The 20527-nt window shown below is 56.3% G+C and overlaps 2 protein-coding genes across 2 annotated transcripts in view; both read left to right on the top strand.

The window, feature by feature from the left end:
* LOC100658419 (guanine nucleotide-binding protein G(o) subunit alpha) overlaps positions 1 to 6838 on the top strand; it is a 168219-nt gene extending 161381 nt beyond the window's left edge. Inside the window, exons 7-8 of the mRNA XM_064274013.1 lie at positions 3352 to 3505; positions 5849 to 6838. Coding sequence (XP_064130083.1) covers positions 3352 to 3505; positions 5849 to 6036 — 342 coding nt within the window. The 3' untranslated portion in view covers positions 6037 to 6838. The remainder of the gene's footprint in view (positions 1 to 3351; positions 3506 to 5848) is intronic.
* A 6485-nt stretch (positions 6839 to 13323) lies between these two features.
* LOC135228371 (guanine nucleotide-binding protein G(o) subunit alpha-like) lies at positions 13324 to 18289 on the top strand. The gene is made up of 2 exons (XM_064274012.1): positions 13324 to 13774; positions 17989 to 18289. The coding sequence occupies exons 1-2, from the start codon at positions 13627 to 13629 to the stop codon at positions 18174 to 18176; spliced, it is 336 nt and encodes a 111-aa protein (XP_064130082.1). The 5' UTR covers positions 13324 to 13626; the 3' UTR covers positions 18177 to 18289.
* The last annotated feature ends 2238 nt before the right edge of the window (positions 18290 to 20527 follow it).

The raw sequence follows: 20527 nt of genomic DNA, 5'->3' as shown, positions 1-20527 counted from the left end.
ATGGCTGTATTATCGTCAACCACCTGGACTGGGCGGGCCCACTGATCAGTCTGCTGGCTGCAGGGAAGGACCTGCAGGAAAGCCGGCCCTCAGGGCAGGGTGTGCCCACAATGCTTCCCAGGAGTGAGGGCTCACAGGCAGTGGGATACCGCCCTTGGCGTTCTGATCCCCTTCTGTCTGAGGCTTGCGTGAGCCTTTACCCCAGCATCACGTAGTCCACAGGGAGGGTGTGAGCGGGGCATGCGTCATGGTGCGCCTTGAGCAAGGCCTGTCCTCTCTGGACCTCAGTTTCCTCACCCTCCCCGGACCCGCTGGCCCCACGGGGCTGTTGTGAAGATCTGATGAGCTGTGGGGTGTGGGAAAGCTTGGGGAGGCATGGAAGTGCTGTCAGGAGGAGTTGTCGCCACGCCAAGACACTAATGTGGAGTTATGGGACTTTTGGCAGACTGGGGCCGAGCCTCTGGACAGATCAGTGGTCCAGACTTGCACCCCAGGCTGTCTTGCCCACCTTGCTCCAACCACGAGCTTCCTCTTTCCAGCCCCACTGCACCCCTGAGTTGGGCTTCCACAAAGCTCTTCAAGCCCTCCCTTGTCCTGGGAGGAGGCTCCTGTGGCCTTAGCCATGCTCCTCTTTCTGGTGACGCTGTCTTCAGACTCTGTATCAAAGGCTTACCAGCCTGGTCCTGACTGGTGGGCAGGGGTGGCACACCTTGTGCTGTGCTTGGACCGTGTTCGCTGACTACCCCAAAGCCCAGGAGGATGCCCTCCTGGCTGTCCCCACATGGTCCATATGCAGGGAATGCCCCCAGCACCTCTCTCTGTTCGTCCGATCAACTTGATGTTTTTAGCACCACCGTTCACAGTCTGCCTGGCCACCCCCGTGGTCTGAGCTCTGCATGGCACATCTCTAGTCTCCACAGCACCTCCAAGCACAGTGCTGCATCCAAGCCACAGGCTCGAAGAAAGCAAGGGAGCTGGAGGTGGGCAGGCCCTTCCTGCTGGAGTAGCCTCTACCCTGGGGCCTGCTCCTGCCAGGCCTGCAGATGGCTGAGACCAAAACCTGGGCCCCCTGGCCATGGGGCTGGGCTCCCAGTCACCCTTGGAGCACAGGTGTCTCTGCAGGCTGTGTGTAGAAGCAAAGGGATGTCTGGTGGGTCCAGCAGCCACAGGACACCAAGCCCCATGAGCCTAGGGTCACCTGTGAGCATGGGGCTGGGTATGGTGCCAGATGTCACGCTCACAGCCTTCCCCTCCAGGCCATGGGCCACCTTGCGCCCTGCTCTTCATGAAATGCTCGCCCCACCCCACCTGCTGGGCAAGTGGCATTCCCTGAGCTCCTTCCCTCCGATCGCCGCCTCCTTTCTCTCGTCTTCCTGCCTTTGCTGTGCCTTTCGCAGCCCTTCCCTCACCTCCCTTCTTTCCTCTTTTCTCCACCATCTTCACAAGGTTCGAGCAGAAGACCTAGGGCAAGTAAAGGCCAAGGGGCCAAGGTCAGGAATGGCTCTTTTTGGGGTTCTTCCTTCTCCCAGGCTGGCCATCCACGCAGTCCAGGCGGAGCAACCCCTCACACCTGACAGCTGCCCACAGGGGCTCATCGCCATGGTTGCTGTAGAACTGTGGGGACACATGGCAATGTCAGGCAGCTTTGGAGTCAGGTGGGCCTGGTCTAGGGTCTAGCGCCATGCCCTAGCTGTGTGCCTGTGGGCAGTCACTCTACCCTCTCTCAGCCCGCACCTCCTCCTAAGTACATGGTGACGGTGTGGCACCGTCATGGAGTCATGGCTGTCACAGCAGTTGTTATGACTCCATCCCAACGCCAGGGCTAGAGGACAAGTTGTAGGATATGGACTCTCTGCCGCCCCAGGGAGGCGAGAGTAAGGTGCTGGTGACACTGTCCTCGGTCCTCAGCCTCTGCCTTGGTCAGCTGTGGGCTTCCCTCCCAGGCCTGGGTGAGAGGTGGAGCTGCCCGAGCGGAGGGTGTCTGGAGGCAGCTCTTGGGGCTAGGCCAGCAAGGCCCTGGGACTAGTGGCTGCCACCCTCCGCTGGCCACCCTGTCCATCCGTCGCACCCTGGGACTCTGAGGGCCTCACCCATCCTCGTACCTGCTCTCGGCACCACCCAGCCAGGCCTCGGGCCCGCGGCTCCCAGCGCCCTGGGCCTCAACAGGCCACAACTTCACCACCACCACAATCGTCTGCACCGCCGGCAGGGCCTTGTCTGACCAAACCAAGGCCAAAGCCATGAGCAGATTCTGAGAGACCCTCCAAGCCCGGCAGGTATGAAGCACCTCCCTCCGATCGAAACCATCGGCTATGAGTTGAAAGCAGCAGGTTCTCAGGGCACCGCTGGGTGACTTTGCTGTGAGGCTGCCCCAGCCACTCCCCTACCTGCACTTCTCACCAGCCACCCACCTTAGGCTTGTCCGTTCCCCTCTGCCTCCCTTCTGCAACCACGAGGGCCACTACCCCACACCGGGGTCTGCACGGGGGCTCAGGGTGGACTTCCTGGCCCCGAGACTGGTGGAACACACTTCTCAGTTCTCTTTTCTCTCTCTCTTGTTCTCTGCTGGGTTTTTACCTTCCTCTCCATTTTAATAATTTGCTGTGTTTCATTTGGGGTCCTTTTGGCCTCTCTACTAAGAAATCAGCCCCGACAACCAGCTCGCCCAGAGCCTTCTTCCCCCAGCCACAGCCCAGCCAGCCAGCCAAATCACCCCAGCCACAGCCCAGCCGGCCAGCCAAATCACCAACCACAGCCCAGCCGGCCAGCCAAATCACCAACCACAGCCCAGCCGGCCAGCCAAATCACCAACCACAGCCCAGCCACAGCAAGATCACCCCCGAGAGGCTGTCCCCCTGTTGTCTGCTTCCAACTCTGGATTAATTCGAGGACCTCGAATTAATGTCCTCGGTTAATGTCTCCCAGCTGAATGTGTGCACCCTCCCGACCCTGCTGGCGAGACCGGCTGAGACCCAGTAGAGAAATCTGCATGCCCCTCCGTGTAGTCATGCTGGGCGGTGGTCGTGGCCCTGCCCCCACGTGCATGGTGCATGTCCTCTCCAGGGGCTGGAGTCCCTCCAGGACCTCACTGCCCCTGTCCAGGGTCAGCTCTCCTGGGAAGGGGCAGCATCCCCACCCCATCCCTCTGGCCCCACTCCCCCTGCCTGTGTGTGGAATGAAGCAGGGTCCACACCCTGTACGTCCTGGGTCTTCCCGTCTCCGTTCCTTGGTGGTGCGTCAGCCAGCCGCGTTGGCGGACCTGTCCTTCGCTTGTCCTGCTGTGTGGTTGGCCGCGGTGGGTCAGGGCCCCGGGCAGGGCCACCCCTCATGCGCCTCTCCGCTCTGTTGCAGAACCGCATGCATGAATCCCTGAAGCTTTTCGACAGCATCTGCAACAACAAATGGTTCACAGACACGTCCATCATCCTGTTTCTTAACAAGAAAGACATATTCGAAGAGAAGATCAAGAAGTCCCCACTGACCATCTGCTTTCCTGAGTACACAGGTAGGGGCTGTGCCCAGGACAGCAGGGAGCCTGCCTTCTCCATTTCCGGCCGCACTAATTTCTTGAGGGTGGGGGCCCCTGTTTCCCAGCTCAGTCCAGGTTTAGTGTGCTCCACTGATGCTCTGGGGTCTATCTACCATAGAAACTCAAGTACAAAACCAAGGACAGCTCCCTTCCCAGCCCCCAGGACGTGCTAGAGTGAAGGGGGCTGGGAACAGCAGGGTGGAATCCCGGCTCTGCCACTTACTGGCTGTGTGATCTCAGGCAACCTCTCTGAGTCTCAGCTTCGTCATGGACAAATAGAGGTCATCTGAAAAATGGAACACCAGGGTGATCACGTGGGTAGGAGCAGGGGCTTCCAGTCAGGCAGCCCAAGGTTCTTGGCCCAGCTCTACCACTTACTAGCATCCTGGGCAGGTTACATAACCTCCCTAGGCCTCAGTTTCCCTGACTCTGTGATTAGCCTATCCTCCTTCACAGAACTGCTGTGAGGACAAAATGAGCTAATGAACGTGGAGAAATTGGCATAGTATCTGGCACATAATAAGTGCTCACTAAATGTTTATTATTGTTACAATTATGGTTATAATTAATAAGTATCATAACAACACTTCCCACATGGGCTATTCAAGTGGTCTGTTGGGTGTGACTGAGCTTTACAGGCAGCAGAGACCTAGGCGGCCCCTCAGAGGGTGCTGAGGGTGATGGAGGTCAGCCCCCTCAATGCTTCAATGACTGGGTGAGCAGCCACGGCAGGCAGCCTGAGCAGCGCCCCTGTGGGGCAGCAAGGGTGGCCGGGGAGTCCAAGGGTGGCTGCCCCAGTCAGATAGCAGTCCCAGTCCCCAGCTCTTCCCAGATGACACAGGCCTGACAGAGGTGACGGGGGAGACGTGGCATCCTTGGCCTGGCCAGCCCTCAGGCCTGCAGAGCGGGAGGGGAGGGGCAGTTCTATGCAGGGACAGGCAGGGTCACAGCGAGGCTGACCTGGAAGGGGAGTCCCTGGGGCTGAATCCACTCCCTGGCAGTGGACTGAGGCCATGGCTTGAGGCGGGGCTCACTCTGTCTCCTGCCATTCCACCTCTCTTGCCAAGACAAGGCTGACTGCCGCCAGGTAAGGACCCCAGATAAGGACCCCAGGCATGTCCAGGCAGAGGGGGCAGGGCTCCCCATCCCTCCCGCCCACCAGTCAGCTTTCCTCTGTAAGTTGGAAGCCTATGGATCGTGCCCTAGGTGATGTGGGCTTGTGGCCGTGGGGCAGAGGGAGCAGGCAGGGTGGGTCAGTCACCAAGGGATTCAGAGTAATTAGCTATAGGTCCCCAATGACACTCCCACTCACCTCCAGCCCAGGAAAGAGCTGTGGTCCCATAGGCCCTCGAGGCCTGGCCTCTCCCCATGTGTGCCACCTCAGGCTTCCAGTCTGCGTGGCAGCCCACCCCAACTTGGTCCTGCGCTTCCAAAACCCAGCCCCTCCTCCTGCCCCTCCCTCGGCAGGTTGTCCACGGCCCTGTCTGCTTGGGCCCAGATTCATGGAAGCAGTGGCGGCTCCTGTTTGAATCTGAGAATCCTGTTCTCCTGCTTTTCCCCAAGACAGCTTCGTCTTCCTGGATACCCCTGTCCCTGTCCCTGGGCTCCCCTGGGAGCTAGGGCAATATGGCGTACCCGGAGGAAGGCAGCAAGTCTGCAGCCAGGCAGTCCTAACTGCCCCTGACAGTGAGCGTAAGCGGTGGCGTGGTGAGGAGAAGGGGAAGGAGGCCAAGGCAGATCCCAGGCTGCGGAACAGGCAGGTTCTGCCCAGCCTGATGACCTGCCTGCCCAGCAGTGGCCCAGGGAGGTGGGTCATCACCTGCCCTGAGGACCCACCAGCAGGAGTCCGCCATCTCGCAGCGTGTGTGTTAGCCAGGGGCCCACCTGCACAGAGAGAGATGTTTCTACCAGCAGTTTTCACACTTGACTGGTTTAAAAAATCAGTGGTTTTTAAACTTGAGCATAACCTGCAGGAGGAAATAAAGTGCCTCACAAGTCAGTAGACACATACGTAGAAGGAAGACAGTTCAGTCTCAGGAAAAAACACTCACCCTTCATTCGGGTAATGCACTGTGACATCAGATGTTATTTTTAGGCTGGATGCGCACCACTGACTTAATTTCATGACCCATTCATGATTCTACTGAGCCGTCAAGTTCCCCCACCCCCGTCAGGGTTTCCCTTCGTGACTGTTGCCAAGAGGCCCACCGTGTCTGCGCACAGCCTAATGGACACATTGGCCAGGCCCTGGGGCTGTCACTGCTGGGCAGCACCCTTGGCACCTGGTATCACCTACTCCCCACCTGTTTCCTCCTGCAGGCCCCAGTGCCTTCACGGAAGCCGTGGCTTACATCCAGGCCCAATACGAGAGCAAGAACAAGTCAGCCCACAAGGAGATCTACACCCACGTCACCTGTGCCACCGACACCAACAACATCCAGTTTGTCTTTGACGCTGTGACGGACGTCATCATCGCCAAAAACCTGCGAGGCTGTGGACTCTACTGAGGCCCAGCCCCTGCCCAGCCTGCCCACCACCCTGCCCAGCCTGTCGCCCCACCTCCCCACCCCCGGGACCAGGGCTCTGCCACATATTTGCACTTGAGGAAGAAGAACCCAGAAGCCAGCACCGGGCGGGGGGAGGAGGGAGCATCCTCCACACCACCCCACCCAGCCCAACCGACTCCTCTTCAGGCCTGGGCCGCTGCCCAGACCTCTGAACACGTGGTAACAGGGAGCTGGGCTGGGGGTGCCGAGCGCTGCGTGCTACGGGGCCAGGAGACTTGGGCCTCAGACCTGTGGGCCTGCTCACTTGCCTCTGCTCCATGGGTTACTCGCGGTAGCTAAGGGTTTTATCTGGACGTGTGGGTGGTGGGCACAGCCGCCGTTTGGCCCAGGATGGGCACTCCATACACTTTGTCATTCAGACTCAAAGTCCCAGGGTCTCCTTTCTGTCACCTGGGTTGTTCAGGTAGCAGGAGTGGCCCTGGGACAGGGTGATGGTGGGTGTAGGGGCAGTGGGAGCCACTGCATGCCTTTCCTGGGGTCTCTCTGGCTACAGGCAGCTCCATCACCAATATCCAGGGTGGGCCCAGGCTACCTGTGCGTTGGTCCAAGGGCCCAACCTTGGCTCGCGCCTCCCTCCTCTCTCTGCCCTTGGATCTTAGCCCTCTGGCGTGAGCCTCCCCTTGTCTGGGCCATCCTTCCTTGCCCCCCCGGGACCCCCACCCTCCCTCCCCACGGAACTGGAAATGCTTCTGAGTCGACTTGTTGCAAAAGTATGTGGTAGATGGTGGGAAGGGTGAGTCGGTGCCTGGACAGAGGGGAGAGGAGAGGGGGCAGCGGGGAGGGGAGGGGAGAGGGAAGCAGGTCTTGTGTCAACTGGGGTGGGGGCCTCATGCTCTGTCCTTGCAGGCCCAAGGGGTACCTCCTCCTATACCCGGGTCTCAGGTGGTCATTCAGGGCTGTGAAGAGACAGACGTGCTTTTCCTTCTTCAGTTCACAGTGAATGCAACTCCAACCAGCAGGGGCAGGCACGGGCCTCTGTGTCGGGGTCTGTACTTGGGGAGGCTGGGTGAGGTCCCCGCTTCACCCTGTCTTGTGAAGAAACCAGAGAGTTTGTCCACAGCGCTTGGTATCCTCCCAGTCCTAGATGACAGACCAGCCCCCAGGAGTGTAAGTTGCCAGGGCACCAGGCTGGCGCAAGCCTCCTCCCCCGCTCCAGGAAGGGGCTTCACTGCAGCCAGCCCTGAGCAGAGAAAAGGACCAGTGGCTTCTCCTGGCCCTTGGCTGGCCTTGTGCCATTAGCTCCCCTCTCACTCCCTCCTAGCCAACAGCCCTAACAGGCCCTGTGTGCTTGTGCCATAAGCTGTGCCTGGGGACCCAGATGTGCCCAGAGCGGGAAAGAGAGGGCTGCCCTTGAGAGTCTCTGCCTCTGTCCTCCAGCCCTCTGTTCTCTCAGCCTCCACTCTGGGCGCTGCTCAGACTTGGGGCCAGGCGGGACCCACAGTTGTCACATGCAGCCCCTGGGACTGGCCCAGACCCAGGAAGAGCCTTACGCCAGCAGCTCTGGGCTTCCTGATTCCAAGAGGCTGGAGCTCTGCTTGGTGCATGGGAGATCCAGGTGGCCTTCCCAGGTGCCAAAACTCCTGCAGGTTTGGGTGCCACTAGGGTGAGGCCCCATCCCTGGTCTGGCTGTCTTGCTGCTGGCCCTAGGCCTTATGGGAAATTCCAAGGCAAGAAGGCTGGCAGGAGCCACCCCATCAGCCCAAGTCCCCTTCAGTTCAGTTCGCCTCCATCATGTGGTAGACCTGGTACCAGGTACTGGAATGTGGCAGAGGACAGGTCCCGGGGCCAGCAGTCTCAGTCTTCTGCACCAGCTAGGCCATTTCACCCCACACTGAAGTCAGAAGTTCTTCCCCCTGCCTCACCACCCTGGCTGTAGCCAGCTGTGCCCCTAGCTGCCCTGTGACCCCAAACTTATAGGGGAGCTGACACAAGAGGAGACACTGGCCAAGGGCGTCACCCAGGGGGTGGAAGTTACTGCCCTCCTGCCCAGGCCTCTCCATCCCCCCCAGCTGTCACCCTCAAACCACAGTGGCAGAGTGGGCCCTGGTCCCAGCACGTCTTAGTCTGTAGAATGAGGGGGCTGGAGGGGCAGGTTGCCTGGGGCCTTCGTGCCCACACCCCTGCCCAGGCTGCCTTTTCCTACTCTCTGGTGCTCAGCCCTACTCGGTTTCCTCCAAACACACCCAGTTGCCGTTTCTTGGGCTGTTTCCTGCCCCCCACCCAGCCTTCCAAGGGCGAGGGGTCCTTGCCGTCTGGTCTAAGCCCTCGAGGAAGGGGTATCCAGGGACTTCCCTGGAAGCCACCAGGCCCTGTCCTGTCTCCTTGCCTCCCTTCCCTGTCATCACCAGCAGCTCTGGGGTGGGGGTGGGGGGGCAGGTGACATCCCTCTTGGTTCCGTCGTGGGTATGGGTGGGGGGAGATATGAGTAACCAGACGTGGGTGGACCCCACGTTTGAACTCTCTGAATGACTCTAATTCAGCAGGCAGAGAAGGCAGACCTTTGCCAAACCCGTGAAATGGGCCTGCCACCTAGATGCCTGTGGGCAAGCTCTGTGCCCTGGCACCTGTTGCTGCCACAAGAGTCAGGTCTTGAGGTCCCTGAGGCTCTGCAGCCTTTTAGGCCTGTGGACTCCATGGTCTGAGGGGGCTGTGGGGGTCTGCCCCAGCCCCAAGCATAGCTCTGGGCCCCTCAACCAACAGCTTTGACACTCTGGGCTCCTTGACCACTTTCCCCGGAGGCCCTAGACACTCAGTGCCCCATCCCTTTCTCTCCTTCTGGCCACAGGCTCCTACTGCAGGGCAGTGGGCAGGACCCAGGCAGAAGACCACACCATATCTGGTGCCAGGGGGCTGCTTGATCACACAGCTCCCTCCTCTGCACCCAGAGCCCCTGTAACCAGCCTGTCTGCAAACCCCCAAACAGGGAAAGCCCAGGAGCCATCTCATCCCACCCTTCCCTTCTTCTGGAATGCACCCTGCAGTTCTCCAAGGGGAGAGATCACCCCCTCATTACACCTCTGCTCCCACAGCACACACTGTAGTTTCTAACCCCAGACACTGATCGTGGACCTCTTTCCTTATCCCTTGCCTGCATCCTCTCTGCTCCCCTGTTTCTCTTGGTCTGCCCTAGTGATCGCTTCCACAGTCCTGAGGTCTCTTTCCTCCGGACCAGGTCGTGGCCTGCCCAGCCCCCTAAGTGATCTGGGCACAAGCCCCCTTTGCTGCCTCGGCTCTTTTGTGCCTCTGGAGGCCTTCAGGTGCCACCTGGCAGTTCTCAGGAACTGAGCTGTGAGGCTTCATCCTTGGCCACCAGAGACTCAATCCAGGGTGCCAAAGGCAAGGACCCCAAGACATTTGCCCCATGTCAGACCACAAGCCCACAGAGGGCAGAGCCCCAGCAGCCCAGGTCAGTGGGACACACCAGCCGGGCCAGGGGACGGGGCCGAGGTGGGCACTGTGTGATGGGCTCTGTGGTAGGCCCCTCCCCCAATGAGAAGAGTCCTGAACCCTCCTTGCCCAGACAGCGTAGCTGGGACCTCCACCAGACCCCACCCCATCCAGAGTCCTGGGCCTTCTGTGTCAGAGAAGGGGTCTTTCTGAAAGGGAAGCTTTCACTCCCCACACCCAGGCCCAGTGCACCCAGACCACTCAAAACCCCCTTCTCAGCAGAGCCAGCAGCTCTAAGCCACCACCTCCTCACCCCTCACCCCTTGTGGACCTCCCGTTCCCCCCCTTCCACCCTCCCAACTGGAGGCAAGGACAGCTCCAGCCAGGCCAACAGCCCCCCTCACCTCCTGGTCCTCTCTACCCTTTGCTGGTTCTGACCCATCCCTCGGCTCAGCCTCCCTGACCCCCTTCCCACTCTGTTGCCACCTGTCCGCCCACCTCCCCTCCCAGGCAGGGTTGGGTCAGCACCCCCTCCCTCTTTAGCAAAGCCTTCTCTCTTAGGCACAGTGGTCCCTCCTCCCAGGCCAGCTGCTGCCACCCACCTCCTATTAACTGTAATTTTGTGAGAAGAGTGACTTGTTGGTTTAATAAATCTCTAGTTATTGTAATAATTTATTGGCTGCCATAATGTATTTATTAGTCACCAACCATTAATAAAAAGTGCCAGCTTGTTTCTAGCGTGAGTGTGCTGTGTTGTGTCGGTGCCCAAGCAGCTCCGCCGGCACGCCCACACCACATGGGACCCGGGCCTAGGCTGTGGATCACCTGTGGGAGTGGGCCCACTCTGCAGGGGCAGCAGGACTCTGGGTGACCGGCCGCCTGCCACTGGGGATTGTTGCAGGTGTCATGGAGGTGAGCGCAGGAGGCTGGTCTGCCCAGGGCTGAGCTCACCTTCCTGTCCTAGGCCAGGTGTGGCAGGCAGAGAACCCGGGGCACTTCTGCCAGGCATGGCAGGCATAGGAAACAGCCCTGGGGAGGGCTCCCAGCAGCTCCGCGGGAAGGCTGTTGGCTAATGGTGACCCCTGTCTTCTTCCTCTTTTCTCAAACGGTGTGTCTCCGCTTTAAATGTACTCCGGTGTCTGTCTCCTCCTGGGAGCTTGTAAGCACAGCCTGTGGTCTTGGCATCTTGGTGATGGGCTCCAGTCAGGCCTGTGGTTCGTGGAGGGGTCTCGGCGCCGGCACTTCCCCCTCCCCGCAGCCAGCTCCTTTCTTCAAGGTCCCACCTGCACCACCAGGATCAACCCTTCTTGGAGGCTTTCCCCACGACACCAAGTCTGACTTGGCGTGTGTCCCTCCCCAACTCTGCTCCCTTCTTGGGGCCTCAGGCCTTTCTACTGTGTGAGCATCCTCTACCGAACTAGACTGTGAGCTCTTGGAGAGCAGGAGCCTGGTGCAGGTTGGTCCTACAGCCCCCTAGCAGCCCAGCAGGGGCCTGGTCCACACATGCCAGGAAATGTTGGTTGGAAGAATGAATGAGTGAGTAGTGAAGGGATGCTCTGTAGCCCTCGACATGGTGGCAGTGGGCAGGGGAAAGTGGGACCTGAGCATTAGTGGAGTGGTACCGTGGAGCCTGCCAGAGCCAGCCAACCTGGATTTCTCCTCCAAACTTAAGCTGGGTGGTCTCATGTTGAAGAGGCCAGCCCAGCCCACATGCCAAATGCACACAGCCTCCCGCTGTCAGCTCTGGTCACCCTGGCAGCCCTGCGTGGTGCCCGGGGCATCCCCCCAACAACTGTAGACCACAGCAGGCTTGAGACAGTTGTGGAGTTGGGGTTGAGAGCATGCCTTTGGCTGTGGGTTTTCAGCTTTTGTTGAGCATCTGTAGGATGAGGTGACTCTGTGGGATGGGGAGAGAAGGGGCCCATCTCTTGTTGAATCCCTGGGCTCTTGGAGGTCTCCACTCTGCCCTCATAGGTGGCCCCAAGCAAGGATTCGCTTGGCCTCCTAGGAGACCTCCACCTGCCGTTTTCTGAGCAGACACCATTAAGACAGCACAAGGCAAATGAGCCCCCTCCCCGCGAGTGGGACCCTGCGAATGTGGTGGGAGCTGAGAATGGAGTGTACTGGTTGGCGTTAGAAGGGAATAAGACCATATGAGTTTACTGCGTCTGTTTTGCAGAGTAAAAGGACAATGCCATTTACCACAACCAAAGTGGTAAGACCATGCCAGCTGTTGAGAGGCTCTCAAGGGACAGCTGAGACCTCAAATTGTCCCCCTCTGCCAACTGGCTTGAGCCAATAAAAACAAGGGCTTGGGGACAACTGACAGGTCAGGGGTGCAATGATGCAGTCATGGAGGGAATGCTGAAGGAGGAGCTGACCAATGGTAAAAGTAAAAAAAATTTACATTGTCGTTATTTACTCCCCAGAAGGCCACAGGCTAATGATGTTCACCAGAAAAATCCCATGAGGTCAGAACCCATCAGAGGAACCCCTGGTGTCAGCTGAGGGATGTGGACAGTGGGCCATGGCCCATTTCAACACAGGACCCTTGAAGTCCCCTCCACCTCCAGCCATGTCCCAGCCTGTAGAGCATAGGGTTGAGGCCCTGGATCTGGCCCAGAGCTGGGTACAAGTCTCTGCTCTCCCATATTCCTGCTATGTCCCCTCGGTGTCCCCTAAGGACTGATGAGGTTAAATACACAAGGCAGGTGAAGTGCTGGGCCTAGCACTGGCACAGAGTGGGCCTCAGCCGTCACTGACGATTATTCCATCACCTTCCTTACCTTCCTGCTCAGACGGAGGAAGAAGGTCTTGGCAATTGAATAAGTGATTTACTCAGCTTGGAGCCCTGGTGGCTCAGTGGTCAAGAGCTCGGCTGCCAACCTAGAATCAGCAGTTTAGATCCACTAGCCACTCCTTGGAAACCCTATGGGGCAGTTCTACTCTGTCCTATAGGGTCTCTATGAGTCGGAATCAACTCCATGGCAACAGGTTTGGTTTGGTTTTTTTAGTGTTTGCTTATCCCTGGGGAAGTAAGTTCATCTCCACATCAAGTCCCTTCTCTTTCCTGTTGTTTGTTTCAGTCTTCTTAATTCAGAGCTCAGAGTTTCACCAGGAATTACCCATGGGCTTGGACTGTAAGCCATGGCGCTGGGTTCGTGGTGGGAAGTGCCCAGAGTGAGAACAGGCTTCTTGGGGCAAACAAGAGGCACTGTCCCTGCACCAGGGATACAGTCCACAGAGCGAGCGCCATGCTCCTCTTCACTACCCAGAAACAGGTGGCCCACGCGAATGCGCTGGGCATTCCAAAGTGGGAATGGTCAGTGTTTAGCCCAGGGTGTTCTCCTCAGGCTCTGCTTTAGTTGGGTGGCCGTCACATTCATTGCTTCGCAAAACAAACTTGTGTGTGCTCAGCAGTAATTCACATCTGAATTGCTCTAAACTCCTTGCAGGGTCAGATGTGGCTTAGTTTGACCCATCCAGGGGGTAGGCCAGTCCACCAGCCACTCCTGGAGGCAGCCCTCATGGGAGCAGCTCCCCTGGGTGGTGGCTCCCGAGGAGCCAGGGGAAGCCTGGTGTGGGTGCCCCTCAGACAGGAGGAACCTAAAGTCCCACGCCACTCCCACAGGACCGTCCCCCAGAAATGGGCCCAGGAGGAAAGTCCAAACAAGGGAGGCCAAAGCCCAGCTCTGAGGCTCCCTGCACACAGCGCACGTGTGTGCGCAGGCGCGTGCGTGCGCGCGCGCACACACACGCGCACGTTCTTCCAGCAGAGAGAGCCCTGGGTCACCCTGTCCTCAGCCTCCCCCAGGGAGCCACGAAGCCCAAGCTGCTGTGTGAGGGTGTGCTGAGCTTGGGGATGAGGTGCCCACGGTTCCCAGTCATCCCTGCCACGAAGCCCGAGCAGCTGGGCGAGGGTGTGCTGAGCTTGGGGATGAGGTACCCCGCAAGGCGTTAACAATAGCAGGCTCGCTCTACCAGCTTCGTCGGAGGAGGGGGCACAGGAGCCCCTCATGAGCTGCTGAGTCACCCGGTGCTCTCTCTCAGCCTAACTCTCTTCTTCTCTTTCCCCCGTGTCCGTCTGTCTCTCCCGGCTGTCTGTCTCACTCTCTCCCTCCCCGCCTGGGGCTGCAGAACCGCATGCACGAGTCTCTCATGCTCTTTGACTCCATCTGCAACAACAAGTTCTTCATCGACACCTCCATCATTCTCTTCCTCAACAAGAAGGATCTCTTTGGCGAGAAGATCAAGAAGTCACCTTTGACCATCTGCTTCCCTGAATACACAGGTGGGTGTCATGTGGCCCTGACCTCCCCCAGAAGACCCAGGTATTGTCTGGAGCCCAACCACCTGTGGGCTCAGGGAAGAGGCTGCCCTGCCAGCCGAGGACGGGGCAGGCCGTGGAGGAAGCACTCAGGGTGCGGCCAGGTCTGGCCCTTCCCAGGACATAGCCCTGGGTATGGTGGGAAATGTCACGTCCTGAGCCGTGGGTGTGATGACCAGGTGACTCAGAAGAGACAGGGCAGGGATCAGGAGGCAGGGCAGGGCCACAGGCTTCCCATTGCCCTCTTCCCCGGTCTCCCTATAGTAGAGGTCCCAGGACCTTGCAGGAGAGCCTTGCCAATTTCTCCCAAGGCCTCCAGTCACCCCTACCCAGGGCTGGGGGCTGGTCCACACAGAACCTTTGCATAAATTGTTGTTGTTGTTAGGTGCCGTCGAGTCAGTTCTGACTCATAGCGATCCTATGCACAACAGAACGAAACACTGCCCGGTCCTGCGCCATCCTCACAATCATTGTTATTGCATAAATTAGAACATTCTAATTCCTCTTCCTCCACCCTGTGGGTGGGCATGTGGCCTGAGAGTGGGGCCCAGGCTGCATTTCAGTCCCCACTTGCCCTCCTACTGCCTGCTTCAGTGCCATGAGCATAGGTGCCACTGTGTGTGGCAGTCCTGCCTGTGCCAACCCAGCTCATCCCACCTCACTGCCACCCCACCGTGCCTCCTCTCTCCCCTCCCCACCCTATCAGGCCTCCTCCCTCAACCCTGGTCTTTTCCCCAAACCAAATGCTCCAATTATCTGCAAGCCTCCTCCATCCTGCCTCCCTCTTTTCTGCCTTCTCTGGGGTTTTTCTTCCCATCTGACTCAGGGGAAAGTCCCTGAGTGGGTGGGTGAGGCACCGGACTGTCTCGGCAGTGGAGGGAGGGTGGCTGCTTAGGACAGACCAGCTCTGGGGCCACAGGATCCCACAAGGGGCTGCAGCTCAGGCGAGAAGCAGCACTGATGGGAACCCAGGCCCAGCCCATGTCCCTCTGGGCAGAGTGGGGTCATCTTTGCATGCTGAGAGCACAGAGGGCCAGAGTCCTAATCACACTGCTCTGGAGGAGGGTGTGTCCTACCCTCCAGGGAAGGGCACAGGTTGGCTCAGCCAGGAACCCACTCACCAACACAGCCCCCATGAGAGGCTATGGGCATGGGCTCAGGCCTCGGAGCTACACAGGTCCCGAGCCCAGCGAGGGGGCTCCAGAATTCTTGAATAGATCTAGTCTCCACCCTCCTCCATTGGGTGTCACGGAAAAGGCCTGCATCCTCCTGGTGCTCGGTGCACTTGTGACTTTACAAGGTTTTTGCCCCTCCCAGGGCCAAGAGAGGGACCAGGGCAGGCACCTTGCCTGCACTCCAGGCTCTCAAGTCCTACGGTCTCCAGGAGGTCAGGGGCCCCAAGCAGCCTGACCACCTGCAACTTTGGGCATCTCCCTGTGCCTCAGGTTTCCATCTGGGTGGCATGGTAAAAAAAAAAAAAGATACATATGTATAACAAAACAAATCCATTGCCATCAAGTCGATTCTGACTCATTGCGACCCTATAGGACAGAGCAGAACTGCCCCATAGGGATTCCAAGGAGCAGGTGGCGGATTCGAACTGCTGACCTTTTGGTGAGCAGCTGAACACCTAATGGCTTAGCCACCAGGGATGTGTGTGCTGTCCAGTCGACTCCAACTCATGGCGACCCGCGTGTGTCACAGTAGAACTTTGCTTCATAGGGTTTTCAGTGGCTGATTTTTCAGGTGTAGATTGCCAGGCCTTCCTCTGGAGGCATGTCTAAGTGGACTCGAACCTCCACCCTTTCAGTTAGCAGCTGAGCACGCTCACCATTTGTACCACCCAGGGACTGCGGGTACCCACAGTAGATAATAATAATGCCTGCCCCATGGGGTGGACAAGACAGTCCCAGTGTCAGAACTCTGACAGAGGGTAGAAACCAGGGAAGGGGGACAGGCCAGGTGGAGGTGCCCTTCACAGGGTGGAGCAAGTGCAGGAGGGCTCGGGACAGGCCCCAGAAAGACCCAGCCCCAGGCTTGCCGTGTGAACGGGAGGGCCCTGCCTGCTGGCAGAGCCAGGCTGCACCCACGCTTTTGGCAGCCACCGCTGACTTCCCAGCCTCAGCAAAGGCCCTCTGGGACCAATGCCAGTCTTTTAAAAGTTTTGGTAACAGGATGGAGCCCAGCAGCTCACAAGCCCTGGCAGGTCCTCTCAGGCCAGTGCCGTCTTTCGGGGGCAGACCCAATCCTAAGTCTCACCCTTGTCCTTGTTTGGGAGGAGCTGGATGCCCCCAGTCGATGCTCCCAGGGAAAGTCAACTGGATTTGCAAAACATCAGAGTTCTCCGGTGCCTTCAGAGGGCTCCAGTTTGGGTCCAAAAACAATAAGATGGCTGACAAGTAGTCACCCAGTAGAGACCCTCCAGGGCACCCACAGTAATACAGGCCATGCACTGCCAGCACAGCCTGCTTTCTATGAGTGGGCTCTCCTTGGAATTCTCCCCTAACCCTGGACCCTCCCTCCCTTTGGTTCTGTTCATTTGCTTCACAGCATATCTCCCTCATCCACCATCTTTTTTTTTTTTTAATCCACCCCAAACCCAGCAAAAATAATTTCAATTACCTCCCATCCCATGGTCCAGAGTTCCGGAACGTGTTGAGGGCCGACCTCGCTTCCTTAAGCCATCAGGCAGCAAGGAATGCAGTGGCCCCATGGGGTGCCAAAGCCTGTGGAGGACACTGGTGGAGTGGGGACAGGGGGTGGCAAATGTTGGAGGTGGGCTCTAAGGGACCAGCTGGGCACCAGGCAGGAGAGGGGCTGGGTAAGGGCAAGGACTCAGCAGGGCTGGCGTCCCCACCATCCAAACAGGATGTCCCTGTGGGTCCTCTCCTGGAGGTCAGCCATTTTTTACTGTAATCTGTGCCTTTGTCCTGGCTCTCTCTGGACAGGAAGCCCCTTGATGGAGTCCAGTCTCTTGCTTACAATTCACTTTACAAGCAGCTTCCCTGAGGACTCTCCATAAGGAGGAGGCTCTGCCTCGTGGGTCTGGGTGCTCCTGGTGGGTGGCCCAGGGCTGCTCTCCACTCTGATCTCCCTTCTCCCACTCCAGGGATATTCCCACCTCTTACCCCAGGGCATCTTTACGTTTGCCTAGAGCACAGGGCCGGAGTCTTCCTGTTTCTTTAAAGGAACTAAAGCCAATCCTGGCTGCAGAAGCTTTCCTTTGGCCCTGCCCGAATTCCCCAGCCTTGTGGCTCACATCCACGGAGAATGAGGCCGGGCAGGGTGGAGCAGGGAGATGGCCCCACATCCTCAAAAGAGGACCATGTTGTTCCCACAATTGCCCAGATCCTAGTGGCACTGAGGAAAACAGAGCATCTTCCCTTTATTGGCCTTCTAGGCACCATCAAGCAGGGGCAGATTATCCAATAGGCGAGGTAAGCACGGTGCTTACCTTGCTTACCAGATTATCTGCAGTGAACAATTTCACATTTTTTATCACATCAAAGATTCTGCTTCTAGGTATGGCTGGCATCTGTCTATCTCCCAAACCCACAGCATGTTCCGACAGAATCAAAGCCTCTTTTCAAATTTATGATCCGTGACAAGGACAGATGACCCAGTAACAAGGTAGGCACTGGTTTATTGTGCTCACTTCATAATCTGTAGTGAATGATTTCAGATTTTTCACCACAAATTAGGAAGTAAGCACAAGTGAGCCCATGCTTACCTTGCTTATTGAGTAATCTGCCCCTGCAAGGAAGAAGCACAGGTCCTCGCTCTGAAACGCCCGGAGCCAGGGGCCACCACTGGCCCCTGCTGGTTTGACTTTATTTTCTTGGTTTCTAGAAGCAGCAGGGCTGCCTTAGACCCAGGGCAGTGTGGGGAGTGGTGGACCCAGGCCCTCTGGGCCTCCATGTGCTCATCTGGAAGGCAGGACGGGGAACCTTCCAGGCCTCCTGGGTTGATCCAGTGCGAAAAGCCAGGCAAATGCTAACCATATTTTGTTTTTAGTTTTAAATGCTGCCACAGTTCCTGAAAGAACAAATGCCCAGCTGTTCCTACAGCTGCCTTCCTCTGGTCCCTCGCTGTGTCTCATCTGGCTTCCTGAAAAATGCCCTGGCCCAGCCCACCCCAGCTCTCACCAGGGCCTCTCCCCTGTTCTGTCTCTGTTACAGGCCCCAATACCTATGAAGATGCAGCCGCCTACATCCAAGCACAATTTGAAAGCAAAAACCGCTCACCCAACAAAGAAATTTATTGTCACATGACTTGTGCCACAGACACGAATAATATCCAGGTGGTATTCGACGCCGTCACCGACATCATCATTGCCAACAACCTCCGGGGCTGCGGCTTGTACTGACCTCTTGTCCTGTAGAGCAACCTATTTGGTAATGATTCCAGCACTCAGAAAAGCTTGCACACGCGCGCACACAAACACACCACTAACAAATCCAAGTTGGTAAATAAACTTTAAAAAGGCATAACAAAAACTTATATATATACAAATATATATAAATCTTTTTAGTTTGTGTTAGAGTTGTGGACAGGACTGACCACCATCCCATAGCTCATTGAGATTTCCCTGGGGCCAGCACGTGAGCATGCCCGTGTGTGAGTGTACACACACACATACACACACACACACACACACACACACACAGGTGATCGGCGTCCTGATTTGGGAGTCCATCCTTTTAAGAGCAGCCACGTGATTTTCACTCTCTAAGACTCAATTTCTGTGAGCAGTGGAGGGCAGAGAAAGGCCTGGCATTAGTCTATCCTGTTTCTCTGCTTTCTACCTGCTGAGGCCGAATGCTTTCAGTTCTGTCCTGCTCTTGTATGAATTCCAGAACTCTTTTAAAAACAGCCAACACCCTAAACATCTCCCTACCCTATGTCCCCAACAACAATTCAAAGATGCTTCTCTTTTGGGTGGTGGTGGTTGCTGATTTCAATAATTTGGAAGAATCATTGCTCTGACCAATCCATTGTCTCCTGAGTTTTCTTTATTCATGTTCACAAGGCAAGAATCAGAGAAAAGGGAGACTTGGTTTGCTTCCTAGAAGCAGCTGAGGGGAGGGGACATGCGAATCATGGCTCCAATTGATCTGAAGAGTTGAAGCCTGACCCCTCCAAGAGGGCACGCTGGGCAGAAGGGAAGAAAGTGGAGAAGGGGCCAGGCGTGGCCAAGGGGAGTTGGATTTGTAGACTGACCAGCATCCCATGGGGTGAAGTTTCCCAAGGATCCTGGAATGGGCTTCACTTGGGTTCTTGATCCCTCATGTCATGCTGCCCCACTATGCCCCACCCCAACGTCATGAAAAATCTCCTAGGGTTTTTTTGGTTGGTTGGTTGGTTTTTAATATCAAAGAAAATGGTCAGACTGGACCCCATTATCTCTCTTTCTACAGACTGCTTCATGGACTCTTTGCTGTTGACGTTGATCTCCTGGTAGCATGACCTTTTGGCCTTTGTAAGACACACAGCCTTTCTGTATCAAGCCCCTGTCTAACCTACGACCCCAGAGTGACTGATGGCTGTGTATTTCCGTAGAATGCTATAGAATCCGGTTTTAGTTGAGTCTTTACATTTAGAATTTGAAAGAAAAATTTTTTTTCTCATGTGCTTTGTAGCTTAAAAAAAAAAAAAAAGGAAAAACCACCATTTCATCCATATTTCTTTTTGTTTTTGAAATAAGTAAACATACACATCTGCACACCACCACCACCACGGCCCCCAGCACTCCCACAGAGGTGCTGGGCCTGTCCACTGTCAGGCGCGCCTGCACAGCGCATGGGCCTTTGAAGCCTTGCGCTCAGGCCGTGCTTCTGGGAGCCACACAGATCCCTGCAGACCCCTGGTGGCCTCTCAGCCACCTGACACGGAGTAGAGGCTCCCGCTCCCCCCAGCCCTAAGTCACACCCTCATTCCAGGTTTGTATAGAAAAAGCACAGCTCTCACTGGCCAGTAGCTGCCAAAAAAGAATCCCCACCATATATATAAATAGAGCCCTAGAGAAATAAATTTTCCCACCAAACCCCTTTCTAAAGATTTCCTTTGTTTTTTTTTTTTTTTTTAGTTTTCTGTTGTTTTTATTTTTGTCCTGATGAGTCCTACGTATTCCATACCAGATCAGCTCTCATAGTCTTTGGGAAATGGGGTTGTGGCTTCTTTTCCTTTTCCATTTTCGATTCTCAATCTGTCAGGTGGATGCTCTCCTTTTCTGTGTATGCTCCCTCGCCAACTTTTCCTTTGTTTCAGTGACCTGTGTTTGCTCTTTCTCATGTGGGGATGTTTGTGCTGCAGATAAAAAGAACAAAAAAAAAAAAAAAAAAAATTTTTAAATACCACAGGATGGGAAAAAAAACCTAAAAAAAAGATGGAATGTAGTGTCTACGTTAAAGCCACAGTTTTCATGATCAGTCCTGTGTCATTTCTACTGACTAGTATCCAATCCCCAAACCTCTTCACAGTTTCACTTTTAAGAGTTAATATTTGCTGAAGAAGACCAGTCACAGATATTTCAAATAAAGAGGAGGCAAAAAGACAAAACACACAAAAAATTAAAAACACAGGGGAAAAAAAAACCTTGGAAAAAAAAAAGGAAAAAAGAAAAAAACAAAAAAAAGCCCACGGGCCTTTCTAAGCCTTTCTATTCCCAATCGGTGAGGTTTCTGTGGTATCTTACACACTGCCAGTCTACTTCTCTAA

The sequence above is a fragment of the Loxodonta africana genome, chromosome 21 (assembly GCF_030014295.1).
Source record: "Loxodonta africana isolate mLoxAfr1 chromosome 21, mLoxAfr1.hap2, whole genome shotgun sequence".
NCBI classification, from domain to species: Eukaryota; Metazoa; Chordata; class Mammalia; order Proboscidea; family Elephantidae; genus Loxodonta; species Loxodonta africana.
This window is presented reverse-complemented; position numbering and strand designations above follow the sequence as displayed.